Source organism: Drosophila tropicalis, unplaced genomic scaffold (assembly GCF_018151085.1).
Source record: "Drosophila tropicalis isolate 14030-0801.00 unplaced genomic scaffold, ASM1815108v1 contig_593, whole genome shotgun sequence".
NCBI lineage: Eukaryota > Metazoa > Arthropoda > Insecta > Diptera > Drosophilidae > Drosophila > Drosophila tropicalis.
Window position 1 is genome coordinate 7,684,631 of NW_027173070.1, and position 19,008 is coordinate 7,703,638.

A 19,008-nucleotide genomic window follows, 5' to 3' on the forward strand; every position below is an offset into this window, starting at 1 on the left:
AAAATGGTGAAATTAATTTGTATATTTTATTGGCAGGCCTGACAAAAGCAGCCACAACCAAAAAGAAAAAAAAAAAAGAAAGAAAAATAGCTAAGAAAAACTTTTTTGCACTACTAATTAATAGGGTGAATTTGTGTAAATGTGTGTAAGTGTGTGGTTGTCTTTAATGAGTGTTCCCTGTCGTCTGCTATGTGGCCTTCTACACATCTAAGTTACCTTTCATTAACACCCAGAGTGTTCCCTTCCCTTTTCTCTGCTTGCTTCTCTATAACAAATCTGTTTCAAGTGGCCACAAGAGAAAAGAAAAGTTTTCTCTTTCAGTCATGAACACTTCTGGGAGCGATTGAATAGACTGATACACATTTGGCCTGATGACGAAATGATACCACTACTTCTACCCTCTCACCCCATTGTCCACAAAAAAAAAAAAAAAACTATGCGTGTAACATGCGTCGTACGAGTAATAAATATTTTTGGTTTTTGGTGACTTTGCTTTTTGGTCGCGATGATGGCTAAACTAAAAATACTTTTGCTGCAGCATCGAATGCGTATTAATAATTGCATTTAGACCCAGACACCACACAACATACACACACAGAAGCACAAACACATTTACATATATATATATATGTATATATAGATGCCCACACATGCTGCTGGCAAAGACTTAAAAAAAGATACAACAATAAAATATTTGTAAACAGAAACTGTTGGTAGTCTAGGGTAGTTCGAGATAAACTCTTTAAACACTAAAGAGACTGAAGCAAATGTTGAGAATTTACTTTGATTGGAAGTAAGTTAAAAGAGTTAAAGTTAAAGTTTTTGCTTTGGTATAAGTTTAAATAAAGACAAAGCAAATCTAACTATATAATGGACAATTTAAATAAAATAACTTTCTAGGACTTCTTGTCTTTTTAGACTTAAATATTTAACTATAAATATAATGGGAAAGCAATTATGAGACGAACCTAATAGATTTAGGTTGTCTTTCGCTTCATTTAGTTGTAATTCTCAAGTAGTTTTAGTACTTTTTGGCCATCATTAGGCTGTCTTTCTCTATATTTAGTTGTAATTCTCAATTAGTTTTAGCAGTGGTTAACTGGATATAAAAATGAAAAACTTGCTATCATTCTCTCGACAATTTAGCATTTGAGACAAGTTTTCCAATACACTTTAAAGTAATTAATGAGTATTCAGTAGGCTTTAATTTAATTTTCAATATTCTTCACAATTCTTTTTTATTTTTTTGTTAAGAAGGAAAATCTGTTCCATAGATTTCTTTGCTTTGGGCGTTCATGTTTCCAATCACTTTTCACCATTAAGCCAAACGATAGCAAATTGAAATGTGTGAAAAAAATCATTCCGTTAGTGCTCTTCAATGCTCTTGCCCAAAAGGGTATATTTCTTGAGAAATGGAATCGCCTCTTTCTATATAGGTATATAGATTGATTAATTCACATAACTAATTGTGAGGAAACTAATATGGATATGGAGGATAGGTGGAGTTGTCTACCAAAGGCAAGTTATAAATTGTTAAAACCATCTTAGGTAAATCTTAGTTTTGAATGTTAGACACGATCTCTTGCATATCAGATAAGAATGAGTAAAATCAGTAAGAGCATAGAATTATTCGGCTTTTGCAAATGTAGAAAACTTTTTGCGTACTTTTTTTCTGTTAAATATTTCTTGTTTTTTAAATAGATAAATGAAATGTTAAGCATGCCTGAAATGAACTAATAATTGTGGAAAATGATAATTGAAAAATATTTAAATTCAAAATCAACTTTAACTGTCAAATGTTTTTGCTGTTAGCGCGTACGTGCGGCCACTCAGGTTTTTGTTTATATCAATTTTGGAATGCAATTGGTTTACTTTTTTTTTTTTTTGGGGATCTGCTTCTGTTTTTGTTCTCGTTCATGTTTATGGGCAATGCAAATTAATGCAGACACAAAATCATGTAAATCATTAATTTGGCAAAAAAGAAGAAGGAAAATGTTTACTCTCTTCTCCAAAGCTAACTATGCCAAAAATATGTGCATAAATTAGCTGGTAATTTGCCAGAAGGCGTCTGCCAGTGTTCAGTTTCACACTTTAATCGGCTGCCTGGCAGGTAACCTGCTCCCAGCCCCTTTCAAATGAAGGGTTTATAAATACTTTTCTAGTTTGTCTAAACAAGTATAAAAATATTCTATGCCTGGCATCATGTAAATTACTTGTTTGGCCCCAACTCAACGTTTTCTATCCTCTGGCAATTTTCACTTTAAACGTCGTTCAATCGTCTGTGAAATTCACTTGAATTGAGTGAAGACGGAGTTTAGGTGGCTATTTTTATCATCACACACCCAAAAAAAAAATATTAAAAATAATATTTCAAAACAGAAGAGCCAGAGAGAAAGAGAGAGAGAGAGAGAGAGAGAGCTAGCGAGAAAAATATATAGACAAACAGATGGAAAATTAGGAAAAATATCTTTATTACTTTGACCGTTTGCCATGTTGAAATATTGAAACGCTTGATATTACAACGCTTTATCGACTTTTTATTATAGATTACGAATTTATCGTTGCGATAATTATCAGTGAAATATTATTTTGTTACCTACATACATGGAAAACTGATTCTCTTGAAATCGATGGAAAGCATTGCATCAGTTTTGTATGGACATGGATCCAAATCCTTTCTTTTTCGGACTGGAATTAACAAAAATTTAAGTATTTTTAATTTTACCAATTATAAAAGACAATTTCAGTGAGATTTGTGGCATTGCCCATCTAACGTTAGTTGCTTTTAGGAACTTTAATATTATATTTAAATATTGTTCTATAATATTTCAAAATTTTAGAATAATTTGCGAAATTTTACCGTTCTCCTTGATTATGCCTTATACTTTCAATTTAAGAGATTTTCATATGGAACTATAAGTTAATCCTTCTATTCTTGTCCCTGAGCTGATATGAAATTTTATTTATGCTAAGCTAAAGGAGTAAAAAAATAGAGTTTTCAAGCAAAGCCTTTAAAATCAAAATCTTCAAATCTGTTTTGTGTATTTTAAGGAAACATTTACGATACAAATTTCATAAACATCCCCAAGTTTTATCCAACATTTACGATACAAATTTCATAAATATCCCCAAGTTTTATCCAACATTTAGGATACAAATTTCATAAATTTGCCCTCGAAATACCAAAAATTAAATAACTTCTTTTGAATGTTAGTTTTTTAGAACTCATGAATAAAAAGGGAGACAAAAAGGGGAACCGAGGAGGAGAACCCTTATAGCTTTATCCACTTTCCTTTTTCAAATTTAAAGAAAAACCAAAATGGATCTAATTAGCTTTCTATCTTGATTAAATGTAGATTGGGCTCTTAATAAGTCAAAGGTTAATTAAGTCTACCTACTTGATGCTTTCACCACTTGAAATTGTAAATTAAATCATTGGGTCCATGAAGAATTTGGGTTTGAAATTGAAAATTGAATACTTAGTTCAATAAAGTATTTCGTCTGAAGTGTTAAAAAAAAGGAGCAAAGAAAGTCTCTTTTGGAACTGTATTTAGCTTATGAGTTAAACAGTCTGCAAGAGTTTTGTAAAGACCAATATTACGTTAATTTTTGGCCAGTTTATCTTTCAAAATGTGTAAGACCCAAATAAGGAAATTATAGACACAAGATATAGATGCATATATCAGTTACATCGGACATTGGAAATAAAACAGATGATTGGGCAATAAATGAGATTCATATTGTCTCGTTTTTGGCAATTGCCAAAGTAAATTAGAAATTGTTTATGAATGCATTCCTCCAGCGTTTCCCTGAAACTACCTGAAATCAAAAGAAATAAGCAAAGTTTTCCCCCCTTTATAGCCAAGTTAGTTGGATCACGCTGCTGGTGCATGAATGGAAAGTGCAAAGTCTATTCACCTGTAGCGGAAAAAAAGGAAATGTTTCCATTTTCTGTGAAATGAAACTATTAGCAGAGGTGCTTGGAATTTTCCGTGCAGATGGCTATTTTTGGGTTAAGATCTTGCCAGACAACAACAAATGCAACAATGCAATTGCCTATAGAATCTGCACACACACACACACATACATACGTATATTATACTATAACGATACATATATCTATATATCTATGTTTGTTTATTTATAGCAAAGGTTTATTTATGGCTCTGCTGAACTGCAGCAAATGCAGCAGCCTTCGGCAATTCACAAATTGGGGTCAATGAATTCTCACTCAAAGACACAGAGAGAGAGAGGGGGGAGAGATAGAGAATGAAAAGAAATGCAAAAGCAGCTAAAGAAATAAGTATGCAAAAGGCAGAAGCAGGAAAACAACAGCCAGTTGTGCCTATAAATCAGTTAATAAATGACACTTAAATTTCTAGGACAAACAGCAAAAGGAGGGAGGGTCAGTGGGTGAGCCCCGCACACAGAAACACACTGTCCTCTATATGTATATATTCCAGTCAGCTCGCTTGTATCGGTTCATTTGCCCAATTAAAATCTAATCGAAAAACTATCATTAATAATTGCCAAACCCAAAAAGAAAAATCAAAAGCATTTTCCTTCTCTTCTCTGCGTGTGTGTGTGTGAGGGGAGGCAAAGTTTATTTGCCTTTTGGCAATTAGCAGGTTTGTTGCTTGGCCATTGGCTAAATTGCTGCCTTGACCACAACTTATGGCAAATAATTTTTTGGCTCACTTTTCTTTTGCCAAACGGTTGACCCTGAATCAATGGCCAATGAAAGTCAATGAACCGCCTGGGAGAGTGGGTAAAAGTAGACCCATCAATTATACAATTACTGGGTGACCCATTCAAAAATGGGAAAACAGGGCGAAAATTTCTCGTTGCGACCTTCAACTAGGTTTGAGGGGTGATTAAGAAAAGTTCGCAAGCATAATTAGCTAAATTAATTGATTCATAAATAGAAGAAAAGTTTAATTTGGAAATCTAAATGGGGGGATTATTGAGAAGGTCAATTGACCAGGTGCCACAGTTCAAAGAACTAACATGGATTCCATTTCTCTTTTAAAAAATGAAAAGTCAATGTTTTTAGTTTGAATAGAAATTAATGTGCTTGCAATTTAAGTTTAAAAGATTTTCGAGCTCTCTCTCATGGCTTCTAAGATTACATTAAGAAAACAAAAAAAAAAAAAAAAAAAAGAATGAAATTACATAAGCTGTTCAAATGGTTTTCTTTTAGCCATTAGACTGGATTTTCCTTGCCCGTTTTCCTTGTAAGTTTTTGCCAAGCGAAGGACACGGCTACATAGGTAAGGGTGCTAAATGGGGTGGAGTTGGGTGGTGTGTGGATGAGGCGGGAACGAAGTAAAATGCATTTGCTGTTGCTTACTTTGGGCCTGCTTATGACAGCCAAGGCCTAAACAAATGCATTTTCATGTTAACACATTTCGCCTCCTCCGCCGCTCTCTCGCCGCTCGACCCTCATCAATTTTCATGTCCACTCAATGCAAAATCAATAGGAAACAAGAACAACACAAACAACATTCATGAACAATGGCAAAAATGTTTTTGAAGCTTTCAATGTTTACTTTGAAGGCGGCTAACCGAAAGGAGGTTGGATAAGGTGGGTTGGGAAGTTGCACTGAACACTGATAGTTCCCATATACATACATATATACTCACACAGACACACACACACACAAGGCTAGACCTGACTCGATTCGAGGTGCGTGCTTGCTAATAATTCGCACAAGACTTCAGAGGTTCTTTATTACCTGAAGGTGAACAATGGCAGCAGGCAAAAGTAGAAAAAAAAACGAACTGGGTTGGGGGATGGACAAGATATATGATACTAATTTATAGGTTGATATATTTGGAAAAACCCCAAGAAGGTTGAATCAAGCCCCCATAGAAAAAAAGAAGAAAGAAAAACAGAAGCAAAACAATTACAAAATTTACACCCCAATGAATAATTTAAGAAGATCTAAGGACTTGAATCCATTTATATATTATATGAAGAGTACATTTTGTATTAAAGATTCAATTTATTATGACTGCATTGTATAAGGTTTTAATTGTTTTTGCTACATTTATACATACATATATAAAGAACATGTTGTTGTTTTTTCTCTGCACGAGGAAATGTTCATACATTTTCCATTCATCTTCATGAATTTTATTTTGCATGAGATGAAGAAAGAGAGAGAGAAATGCATACTCACTGACAATTATAAGGAAATCGTTAAATATCTAGATATAACTAGACAGCCAAAAAGAGAAAGAGAGAGAGAGAGAGAGAGGGAGGGATAGATAGAGATAGAGAGGGGCGGAGGAAGTGAGATGGATCTTTTCTCAGAGCACACACTTGTTTTGTTTCTGTTTGTGATTTTGATGTTTACAAGTAAATCAAATAAAATAAAATACAAAATAAAGCTAAAGTCCAATATAAAATATAAACAATCTGTGAGGGCAACCAATACTAGATCTACCACTGGCTTTTGGGTCCCGGACTGGGTCTGGGTCTGGGTCTGGGGGGCATCTCTGTATGGATGTGATGATGAAGATTTCATTTTTTTTGTTTCTTTGCAGTTTTTTTTCTGCCAGGTAGTTTATTTTGACAGCTGTCAACTGCCTGGCACAATATGTAGAAACAAACAATATACATACATATGAATGTGTGTGTGTGGGTACTATCTATATATGTATGTTCCTTCTGGCAGTTGCAACATTTCAAAATGGAAAAAAAATTACATGTAATAATAATTGTATATTGCTTTGATCCACTTCTATTGGAAAACTATGTCAATGTTCCTTTTCTCTTTATTTAAAGGATATAGAACTCTATGTGACACTTATAGTTTCTGATCCTTAAGGATCTTTAAGGATATCGCAGTGCATTCCTCCTCCAAAGAATTCCCTCTAATAGTTTATTCAAATATTATTTTTAAGATTTTTCAGATTACATTGACTTAAACTTGTTACCTAATTCTCTAATTTAATTATTATGTATTGATTCGAAAAGGTAAAGTAATTTATTTATTAGTTATCTACCAAATTTATTTTGAATATTTTTATACTTTTATTTATTACGCTTATAAACGACTGTGCCAAATTTGATCAAGATCGGATGACTATATCATATAGCTCCCATAGGAACGATCGGTGGAAAACAGTGACTATGATCAATATCTTCGGTCTTTCCTACGATTGTAGGCCATTCTTTGGCAAACACAAGCCTTTTTAGATAAAACGTTCTTCCACATTGATGGCTAATAGGTAAGGAAAGAGTTACCAAAACAGTTGCAAGGGTATACAAACTTTGACGCGGTCGAAGTTAGCCCCGGCCCTCTGGTTTTTTTCAATTTTGGACTTAATTTTTATGAAAACAATTGGCCGATATGTAAAAAGTTATAGTAAAAAATCTTTCATTTCAAATTTGTTATCCTAAGTTTGCTTGAAGAACTAAAATTCGCTTATAACAAAAAATTTATCATATCATGTCGAAATTTTAGAAATGACATCTTAAAAAAAATGGTCTATGCATTTTAATTTAAAGCTTTTAACTATGTATATTTTAAATAAAATTAAAAAAAATCTATTATTTTTGTATATCTGTATTTTCTAATTTAAATAAGTATTAAAACTTACTGTATACTTTATTTAGAAGTATATAAAGGTGAACGATCAAACTAAGTAATAGTTTATCATTATTTTCTAACTCTAATTTGTGTCAATATTATTAGAAAGAAAGTAGTAAAGAGATACTAAGGGGTAAGTCTATTTCTGTCTATATAATCTTATTACTTTCGTATGAAGTTAAATTCTTTTTAACTTTTTGATTTCTATCCTTTATTCAGTTATTCAGGATGAGAGAGAAAAATAAAAGGATGAAATCAGTTCATATTCAAGGTGAAACTTACCCAAATAAGTGCTCTTAATATGCAGATCGACATAATATATCAGATTTATATAGTATTCCATATAAACTATATCTTTTTAAAAACAAACCAAAAGCTTTCTATTGATCTACTTGATTTTCTTAAACTTTCAAATGTAGATCCTATAGATATACCTTGCCTTTTCAGTTCAACATTCAGGGTATAGAGAATTCGATTCATTATGTGTAGCTTTCGAGTGCGTTAAATGTAAACTAATAATGCTTTAGTCAGATAATTTTAGTGGGAATAACCAACGAATTGTTATGCATGTTTCTTGCCCCAAGCAAAGTGAAAAACACGGCCACTCGAGTTGGCGTCATTGGCGTCATTGCAATACAAGAGGGATACATCATGTTCAGGGATCAAAGTTATTGAATTGAATGGTCTGATTCTGTTATCTTATCTAACTGAACCAAGTATATAACAATTATTGTTGCCACCTAGTTGTTGGCCCATTAGCAGGAGGAAATATCAAAACAAAAACAAAATTATTAACTTTACCTCTTTGCAACGCTTGGACAGGCTGCGGCAGATGCGTTTATAGAATGGCGCCATAATATATTATATTGTATTATTTTTTATAAGCTGGATAAGTCTTTACGAGAATGTTTTGGCTTTCACTTTGTATTTAGTCTTTAATGATAGGTTTTGCTTCTCTTTGCTTAGACGAATTTCGGTCACAGATAAAACAATACTTTTCATAAAATTTTCTAAATAGTTTTCAGACTTATTTACGCAGTCGAATTTGAATACTATTTTTCTTCTTTTTATTATTTGGTCAATTTTTGTGCCCTCTTTTTTTGGGTTGATGCTTTGCGGCGGATCGTAAACATTTGAATGAAGCGGATCGCATACGGCACGTTGTTTTTATGAGCTGCGATAAGTTTTTCTTTTTTACTCTCAGAGGGAGAGAGAACAAGAGAGAAATAATGAGAGAGAAAGAGAGCAGAGGGCGACAGACAAAAGCTTTTCCTTTTTGGCCTGGAGAGGCCAGACAAAGAGAGAAAGAAGAGTTTTCCCCTCCGCACCGACAAGTGAATTTTTTATATTCGCGATTGGATATATTAAGTTCGTGGAAATTTTTTGTTGTATTGATAACAGTCACCTATAAAGTGACAAATCTATATATGTGTTTATATAGACGTAACTAACAAAAGATCTTTTCTCATTGACTTTACAAAGAAATTTTACTTTAATCAAAGGGATCAAAGATTTACAGAGTAAGTTAAGTTACTCTCTTCATTTAGGCTAAAGAAATTTCAAAAGAAAAGTTGGCTTTACACTCAATTTTCATTAATTTATCGAAACAATTATGCCAAAAATCATAAATCTCTTATTGAAATGTTATATACCGAAATAGCTTTTTAGTCTGAAAAGCTTTCTTTTGCCATGTTTGTTTTCATTTCATTTGTTTTCCTTTTTTATATTATAAACTGTTTTGGTATTTATCCGATTTATATTCTAACTAATGATTTGATCAATTTTATAAGAAATTTGATGATTTCTTGTTAGAGATGATCACAGCAATTAGATATGACAAAGTATCGAAAGAAAAGAAAATAAGAAGCAACCAAACGACATTATTAAGGAGAAACCCCTGAAGAGAGTTTTCTAAGTTAGTTCCTTTAAGGATCTATCTTGAAGGAATAAATTTATTTTGAAGATTACTAATTTTCATAAGGGTTGAGTAAGAAGAATTTTTAATCCTTATGACATTTTATTGATGGTCTTTATAATATAATATTTATCTGATTCCTTGACTCACCTGCTGCACCACAATGGTGGCTCTTGGCTGTTTGCATACATTTGCTGCCTCCATGGGATTTGCCGTGACATTGATGGACTCCAAGTGCTGCGGATCACCCAGATGTTCCTTGTGCTTGGTGCTATGATAATGTTGATGCTGCTGATGCTGTTGGTGCTGGGGCGGATGTTGATGGTGCTTGCTCTTGAAGGAACGTTTTCGAGTGGAAGAGTCCATGGCTGCAGCCAGATCTGTGGGACTTAGGGCCTTAAGTGATTCACTACCCGCTGGACTGTGCATGTGGAGATTCAGCTCGGTTCTGGAACCATGTTTTTGATTTGGGGCAATTTGATCAAATTTGTTGGCTATGTCATCGAATTTATTGAGCTCAGCATAGGAATGATCGCTGGGGGAGGATGAGGATTTGGTTTGCGGATAGAAGGCATCGGATTGGGGCACATATTGTTGATTCTCACGAATGGTAGTGTGTATCACTGAATCGGGACGTATGCGTTTGGAATTCTTGCGGGACGGTGGACGATCTCTATCCTGATAGTGATGTTGTTGTTGTTGTTGATGTTGCAGCTGCTGCTGTTGTTGTTGTTGTTGCTCCTGTTGTGTTAATCTAGAATACTGCTGAAAGATGTCGACATTCAATTTACGCTCATAGACCGAACAGTTCTCCGTCTCATCGGAATCGCTGCTAGTGCTGACTGTCGTTGAGCTAGGGGCAAAGCACTCGCGCTGTATTCTCTCATAGTCCAAGGCCTCGCGATCGAAGGGGAACATAGTCCCGGAGGCAGTGCCGGTGGATAGCTCCCTTAGGCAGCGTTCACTACTTCCGCTCGAGGAGCTCGATGAGTATTTCCTGTGCGAGGCGGATGGGGACAATTGTTGTTGCTTGAAAAAGTTTCCCTCCTTTTGGGTGGGCGGTGCGGAATTAACCTTGGCTATGGCTCCCGTTGAGGAGGTTGGAGTTGGGGTCGTCGTAGTACGTTTGCGTTCACGCTTGGGACTCGACTTGCGACTGCTATTCGAGACGGGTGAAATGCTTGGCGAGATGCGACTAGTGCACCGTGTGTTGGCATTAGCATTTGGGTCACGCTCGCGGGCTCTTAGTTTTTTGTTGCGATTGCTTGAGCCACCGCCACAGCCGGGCACTTCATCCTCTTCGTCCTCGTCGGCCTCACTGGCGGCAGCCACAGTATTCGCCCCTCCACCGCCCCCACCACTGCCATACGATGAGACATTATAGGTTCTTCTTGGACCGGTTGCCTGCTGTGCTCCTCCAACTGCTGTTTTCTGCTCCTCTCTTCCATCTCTTTCCCCATCCCTGCCTCTATTCCTTTCCCTTTCCCTGTCTCTGTCTTTGTCCCTGAATGTGAAGTGTGTGCGTCCCTTTTCGCTGCTGCGTGCCGATTTTGGCGACTGGGGTGGATCGAAAGTAAAGTGTTCACGCACTCGTGTTGGCGGTGGCGCCGTGCTGGGCTGCTGTTGTTGCCCTCCTGCCAGGTGGCGCCGCTGCGTGGATAACAACGGAGTGGTTGACGATGACTCGCCCGTCAATATGGATAGACAGGATTCTTGGCTCTGAGGAGAAAGGAAAACACACACAGATATAGCAACAGAGAACTTGTTAAACTCAGAGAAAAGGACATTTTTTGCTAGTTTCTTCTTAACGATTAAATAGTTTAATCAGAGAACATTAAGTTTTAATAGTTGCTTACTTCGGTGCTGTCCTGAAGATTCATGTCAGGACGTGGTGGATAACGTGAGCAGCTTGTTAGTTCCAGTTCAGTGCCTCGTCCACCCTCATGTTCCGAATCGATTTGTATGGCGGTAAGCAGAGGTTCTTCCAGAGAACTGAACAACGGTTCACTGGGACCAGAATTGTCGCCTACCCCAACACAACACAAAACAACAGGCGAACCCAAAACAGAACAAAAGAAGTGAAAATGTTCGAGCAAAAGCAGATTGATTAGTTGATTAATTAAAATGACTCAGCACGCCGGCCAAGGCCATCAGTCAATCATTGGCCAAACTGACTTACCCAGGTCCAATGAATCGCAAGTCTCCGATGTATCGGTGTGAGTGACATTTGTGATGAGTGTGCAGGCCGAGTCCGTGGATGTGTTGATATTGTTGTCCGGTATTGAGGCCGATGAAGTGCCCATAACCACCAATTTGGGTACACCAGCCATGCCCACTGTTCCATGTCCCATTGCATTGTGATAGGAGCCATTGGATGTGGTCACTGGATTCAGGGGTAGACTATTTAATCCTCCTCCAGCTGTTGCTCCTGTTGTCGTAGACGTCGACGAAGTGATCTTATTCTTAATACTTCGTCCACTCTTAAAGTACAAGCGTCGCAAAGCTGTGGCAGTTGATGACGAACCCGCCGATGTGGAGCTGAAGCCATCATTATCCGAGCCACTGGAATTGCTGCCACCCGAGCCAAGCAGTCCAATGCCGTTCAATTGAGCGGCGGCTGCCTGTGCCGTGGAGGGCTTAGATCTGGACATATTAGTAGGTGCTGGAGAAGAAATTGAAGCTGAAGAGATAGGTGTAGTTGTTGCTGGTGCCGTGCGAGATATAGAATTAGTTTTAGACGGAGAGGAAGCACGTTGAGATTCCTTAGCGCCACCACCACTGGACTGACCCAAGGCCAGGGCCATCATGGCTGCCGAGCGAGTGCTCATATAACAAGTGGGCGCTGGCTTAGTTTTTGCAGAGGAACTGCTTGTTGTTGTGTGGTTACCCTGTGCTGCATGCGAAACGGATATTGTCATGGCTAACAGAAAGAGAGAGAGAGAAAAAAAGAACGATAATCAGGTATTAAAAGGCCGAAAAGTATTCCAAATCACACCGACACTCACACACACATACACACTTGAGTACTCATTTGATATTGATTTAGGTTCCAGTTTAATAGACACCCAACTGACCTCAACATTTGCCTATCAAAGCACTGTTTAGCTGTTTAGGATTTTGCTGCCCGCCCTTATTGGGTTCCTCTCCTAAATCAACAAATAAAATCAATAAATTATAGCGTGACAGACCTCTGCAGCGCCACCTACCTGCCCATACCCTTCCCTTACCCTACACACATGTTGCTTTTGCTATTAAATTAAGTGAATCAGTGACTATGTGGTGGGGATGCCAAGCCGAGGGGGGTTTGCTGCTACTGATTTCGTGGGGTAGGGGGATCGAATCCGCTAGGTACTTTCCCGAGCGCTACATTTTTGCACGTAAACAAAACGTCAAGCGAAATTTGGAGGAAAAACAAACTCAGCGTATAATCGAATAATCGAAATGCCAATTCCAATTCCAATCTCATCATAAATTATTGAGTAGGTGTCCGTGCCGAGTGTTGAGTGTCGTCTAACCCCTGTCTGCCTCGGATAGTAATTTCTATTTATATGTTTTGTTGTTGTTGTTTACCTATGTAGATATATGTGAAAATTCCAAAAAAGTTTCCTCCAACAATGGCATAAACGAAGTAGTAGCAAAGGTCAAGAAAACTATACACAAAAGTTCGCCCACATTTTGGTAAGCCTTTGACCTAAGAGTTCAACCAACAACCAAGAACATTTGCATAAACTGCTTGCTTTAAGTGGCTTTAATATTTTCTTGAAAAGGGTATAATCATTTTCCAAAGGCATTTATATGTGAGGCAAAGTCGGTCGTTTATTTCAGTCTGCGTCACTCAGTTTCTGTGTCATTAGTCACAATGATTTCAGGTCAAATCTCTTATAGGAGGTGTCATTTTGAACCTTAAGAGTTCATTTAGTACATAAAATGATTTTAGCCAAGTCTAATATCAGTTAATATGCGTTATTTTCCTTCAAGTTTCAGCCAAGTCCATTTAGTCGAAATCTTTACTCATTTTGTTGCCATCTACCTGTGCAATCTGAGGCATTCTCTGTCGCCTTTCATCCAAGTTAATAAACAATTCCAACTCACAATTGAAAAATAGTTTGTTTAAATAATTTAATAGAATAACTCCAAGTCTCAAGACACTTTGAGGTTTTCTTGTGTCTTAAAGTGTTAAATGTCTCACCCATGATTAAAGGAAACTGACAAAAGAAAAGCATTCTAATGGAATATTTATAATATAACTTTAAATATTCATAATTTAAACATTTTCACTCCAAATGTACTTAAATACTTATTGAAATGCCATAACAATAAGCAATATGAGGAAAACCAAAGTGTGGCGACACTCGCCACGTGTGTGTGAAAATGGAAAAACTTTTACCTTTGCCACGACTCCTGGACGTGTGGCTGCTGCTGTTGCTGCTGCTGTTGATGGCTCCCGAAGGCGCAGCTGTTATTGGCCTTGGAGTAGGATTGCTGTTGGCAGTAATGGTGGTGTTGGTGGTACTACTAGTGGCACTACTGCTGTTGGTGGTGGCATTGGACGCATTTGTCGATGTTGGGCTGCTTTCGCGAAATATGGGCGAGCCGGGCACATAGCGATCGGGCTGAAAGCAAACAAGAAAAAAGAACAATGTATATATGTAAGTATTTTCATTAGTAAGTCTAAATAGAAATTCATTTTATGTTCATAAACAATAGTTAATGTTTAACTGATAAACTGATAAAGCGATAAGATATACAATTCATTCCCATTCACTCTCCCTTTCCTGGTCTGTCATTCAATCATTCTCATTCTGTTGTCAATCTTGTTTTGGTATACCCAGTGGATTTTTAGCATTCGCCGCTTCGAGTTGTTTCTGTCAGTACGAAAAATTCAATTGAAGTCAGAAACAAAAGAGAAAAGCATTTTCCCCTCTTGTCTCTCTCTCTCTCTCTCTATTTCTGTCTCCATCTCGATTTTCATCTTTCTGTTCTGTGTATTTTGTCCTTCCTGTTTATTGGACATGGAGCTGTCAAAATCTATCCACTTGATGTCACTTAATGCCGCATTGCCGCTGTTGCTGTTGCTGCCGTTGCTGCTGCTGCTGGGGGGAGGCGGTTTAACAAATGGTTTGTCAAATCATTTTCTTCTTAACTAAATTAGCTGTTTTATTACGAAATTATTGTTCATCATATTCGGTTGCCAAAAAACGAAAAAAGAAAAAAAACGACACGAAAATCAGGTGAATTTTTCTTAATGTTCTTCAACTAGACTTCTCGGAAAGTGCTCAACATGAAAATTCAATGGACTAGGCCAAGCAGTGGCGTCTCAATTGTTTGTTAGAGAACCCCTCTAAAGGGTAAAACTCAAATTGTGATAGTATTGTGAATCGAAATATATTTAGTAATTATGGTAAACTATTCGGTTTTCATTTTCAAATCATTCTTTAAGACTTTATTCAATTTGTTTGCAAATCATTTTAAACTATTTCGAAGATAAAAACTAATCTTAATATTTAATAACCAGGTTATAAGATCTTCATTATCAAATCTAACGTACAATATAACCATAATCGAAAATAAAACTGATATAACTATTACAAGGAAAGATAACATCGGGGCTGAATGGTCAGATTATCTATTCATTATCAAGAGACCTTAAGACCGAATAGGATACAATAAGAAAGATTAGATACACTTAACCAAAAAGAGATTACAAATTTATAGATTAAAAGTTTAACAAGTTAACATTTAACTTGTTTGATAGAATTTAAAACTCAATTTGTTTAAGCGTTGCCAAAACATTAGTATTTTCTTAGGTATATGTTTATTTTTCCATTTGCCATTTTCATATTTTTGTTCAAGTGGTTTTGAGTGATCACAAATGATGCCTTATGACTGCTTTTGTCAGATTATTGTTATTATTTTCACCCCCCCCCCACTATCGCAGACAATACCCATTGGCAGCCTCTCCCTGGCCCATTGTGATGCCCATTGAACAATTTTGAATGTGTTTGGCAGTTGTTCAGCTGTCGACGTCACTCGCCGGCTGTGGCCGCATTTAAAATTTATTGATTGCTACACCAAAATGAAAAGGAAAACGAGAAACGAATGATACAAATCATTTCTCAAAAAGATTTGAGTGCATAATAGAGTATTTATAGATGGCGATGGGCAATGCCTTGTCTTCCACACAGTGGCAGTAATAACATAAACATTTATCTAAGATTCTGATGGCCTGCAAATGTTACAATTTTGAGTCATAAACACAGACATTGGTCCCATTGTATTATCGCCACGATTTGAGGTGCCAAAATTTCCTTTGAATCAAAGCGACTAACATTCGAATACAGCGAATTGAAGCGTGCCAAAGGCAAAAGAGAAGAACAAAAATTAATGGGAAAATGCAAATGTATATATCGAACCATATGATGCAGAAATTATAGTGCAAAAATCTCTAAAAATAGTTTCATCTACCTAAAAGATTTTCCTTGGTAAAAGGAAACATTTTTTTCTTGGTTTGCTGTAGATTTGTATTTTGGTTTAAAAAAAAAAAAAAGTCTCGTGTTGTTATTAATCCGTTAACACAATTTTCACCATGTTCTTGATGGTTGTTTTCATTTTTTTTTTTTACATTTCGCATTGACGTCATTGTTATTACACAAATGAGTGAAACTAACAGCAACAATAATATAAACAACAGCAACAAATAGATGAAAAAAAAAAACGAATATAGAAAATACATGTCGAGGACGTTGTCGTCTTGGCAAATAGACAGAAAGTCTGCTGCCAAAAAAAAATAATAATAAAAACAAAAACAAACACAAAAACCAACAAATTTCTCACTTTTGATTCAATTAAAAAAAGATATATGTAGATATATATAAATATGTATAATGATTGCAACTATAAATAAATTCTAAGAAAAGCACATAAAAACGACATCAGTGCACATCAGACACATCATCAGCAACATCATTAAAATTAACATCAACCATCAACTATCAAAAGGGGAAAAAAAAAGTCAAAATCATGACCTCGTTCAATATTCATTTCGTTTCGCTTCACTTTCTATGTTTTTGTGTATGTTTTTAGAAAGTTATTTTCTTGTTGACTTTCTTGACCATTTTCCTATTGCAGCTCTCGATTGCTACATTTGCAGCTATGTGGAGGGTCAGAGTGATATGTCCTGTTTGACCAATGTCAGTTCTTTGCCCGTTATCAACTGCACCCACAAATATTGCCTCACAGTGCGACAAGAGTATTTGGTAAGCAAAAATAAAATAGAGCAAGAAATTTTGTTAACTTAACAAGTTTTTCCTCCCTCTTTGTTTTGTGGATACTAAAATTCTCTTAACAAACTTAACTCTTCACGTTTTCAGCCGGCAACAGCTGCTGCTGCTGCTGCTATGTAACAACAAAGTGGCACAAAGATTTTTTATATGCCACACACTGGCACTCCCTCTCGCCCCTTTGCCTTTGGCAACTTTGTGGCTAAAAATGTTGCAGGCACGTAATAGGGAAAAAGGCAACATTAAGTTAAGCTCATAGCTAGAGTAGGTTCGCCCTCGTCCTGCCCCCAAGTAATTGAATCTGTCAAAATGCATATATATATATATATATATAGGGCTACATGATATTGTATTTTGGACTGGGCTCAGGCGGCGTATGAGTAATTTATTCCAAATACTCAGCATACGAAATGCAAAATCAAGTGCTCCATGGGGGAACATGGTCTCGGTCTTGGTCTCTTGTTTGTCTGTCTCCCAGATCATTCTGGGACTAGCTGACTGGCTGACTGTCTGATGAGTTTGTTTCTGTGTCGTCGCAAATGTATTGAGAGCTTCTTTCTTTTTTTGGCTCAAACTGCTTTAATTTCTCACTGTAAGCTGGCGAAATTAAACTCACAAAAACACCAAAACAAAACAGAACAAAACAAGAGAAAGTGCATAAAAAATCCATTACCATAATTTAATGGAAAGCCAGGAAGCCATAAAAGACCGCTCCCCCCATACACACACAGAATGGGGACTTTTTCTTTGGAAAGGCTTAGAGAGAGCGTTAACATTTTGTTGGTCTATGCATTCAGTTTTGGGCGGTGAACATTTTTAGCCCAGCGGTTTAGTCTATTAGTTACATTTGGCTTTTAAAGTAAGTTTATTCAATTTACTTGGATTAAAGTTCAACCAGAAAAAAAGGTAAACCATGCAACAACATAACTAACCAAAACATGAAGAAAGTTATTGTTTATGCAGCGATGAAAATCATGAATACAATTATTAATATCAATTTAAGGGACCTTATAAGAAACTCTTGTTGGGACCCAGGATCTTTTCATCCTTAAGAAACTCGTTCATATAATAGTAATTGATGAAGAAAAAGAAAGTAAAAGTTAAATTTGAAATGACTACTCCAAGTGTGTTCAAGAACAACTTACAATAGCTTTTATTTTAAAAGTATTTGTTTAAGTCTATAAAGGAATAGTCCTTAAGCTCTCAAGCCTAGAACTTATTCATTCAATCAAAGAAGCGCTTTCATCACATAAGGACCAAGTTCCTGTATTTAAAATATGTATCTATTTGTAGGCTTTGTCCTATTCCTTGACCATGACTAATCTAATCTAATCTAAATTAAGTTCTCTTCTATCTCTTTTGCTTTGTGTGCCTAATCAAGATACTTTCCACGCATAAACTTGCCCACATGCAATGCAATTAAAACTTTCCCCACTCGCCATGACCTTCGAAGTGTGTGAGTGTGTTGTCTGAGGCAAATCCTTTCTAGTTAATAGATTTTTGCGGTTTTTTGCCTCTTGGCTTTGTTATTCTTTTTTCTTTTTCTTTGTCGTTTTTAGCAATTGACGTTGCCTTTTGTGCGGTCATCTGCAGTCAAGGGCATAAATAACTGCAACCTTTTAGACAAACCCAAATGAAAATTTGAGCCAAGAGTATTAATCAATTCGACTTTGTTTCTCTCCCTCTGCCCCGTAACCAGAACAAACCGTCGCAAGTGAGGTCCTTTCTACGTGACTGCCAGGAGAAGCCTTTGGTGAGAGGAACCAACAACTATTCTATGTAGACATTTGCAAATTGAAACTAAATGAACAATTTCTTGTTTCTCTTTTTTTCGGGGCCTTTGTAGCTGGTGAACGGCATCAGGACAGATGACACGTATCGAATCTATCATCGCTCATGCCAGCAGAGCCTCTGCAACGGCCACAACGGACGAGTGAATAACTCAACGGCGGGATCTGATGGTGCTGGCTATGGGGGCAATCACAATGCCATTATACCGGGCAAAAGTAATAGCCACCAGCATTGGCAACATCAGGGTATCGGAAGCATCCTGTCTCTTCTTCTCCCACCTCTTATGATTTATCTCTACTGATGTTTGTCCTGCCTGTGCAATTAGTGTAAAGGCAAGAGAAAAAGAAAAACAAAAATGAAGGAATAAACGCAAAAATGTGCTTTTGACTGGCTTTTAAGCCTCAGGACCAGACCCAGACCAAAA

At 36.5% G+C, this 19,008-nt stretch overlaps 2 protein-coding genes across 4 annotated transcripts in view; one reads left to right on the plus strand and one right to left on the minus strand.

Moving 5' to 3' along the window:
• Nucleotides 1-19,008, minus strand: part of Rgk1 (Rad, Gem/Kir family member 1) — a 44,349-nt gene that overhangs the window by 10,463 nt on the left and 14,878 nt on the right. The window contains exons 3-6 of one of the 3 annotated variants that reach the window (XM_068290744.1): nt 13,901-14,126; nt 11,693-12,433; nt 11,370-11,539; nt 9,664-11,232 (exon numbers count right to left, since the gene is read on the minus strand). In XM_068290744.1, coding sequence (XP_068146845.1) covers nt 9,664-11,232; nt 11,370-11,539; nt 11,693-12,431 — 2,478 coding nt within the window. In that variant the 5' untranslated portion in view covers nt 12,432-12,433; nt 13,901-14,126. Of the gene's footprint in view, nt 1-8,399; nt 8,691-9,663; nt 11,233-11,369; nt 11,540-11,692; nt 12,434-13,900; nt 14,127-19,008 lie in introns of those variants that run through there. The other 2 variants (XM_068290745.1, XM_068290746.1) reach the window with 2 other exon arrangements.
• Nucleotides 14,363-18,954, plus strand: LOC137577791 (uncharacterized). Its single transcript, XM_068291337.1, has 4 exons — nt 14,363-14,631; nt 16,642-16,769; nt 18,493-18,546; nt 18,640-18,954. Exons 1-4 carry the CDS (start codon nt 14,526-14,528, stop codon nt 18,883-18,885), a joined length of 534 nt encoding a protein of 177 aa, XP_068147438.1. The 5' UTR covers nt 14,363-14,525; the 3' UTR covers nt 18,886-18,954.

Bases quoted from the DNA above. Each gene is read 5' to 3' on its own strand.
- LOC137577791 (XM_068291337.1), top strand. From the start codon at position 14,526: ATGGAGCTGTCAAAATCTATCCACTTGATGTCACTTAATGCCGCATTG. The intron at 16,770-18,492 runs GTAAGCAAAAAT...CCCCGTAACCAG, and splicing joins CAGTGCGACAAGAGTATTTG to AACAAACCGTCGCAAGTGAG. The intron at 18,547-18,639 runs GTGAGAGGAACC...GGGCCTTTGTAG, and splicing joins ACTGCCAGGAGAAGCCTTTG to CTGGTGAACGGCATCAGGAC.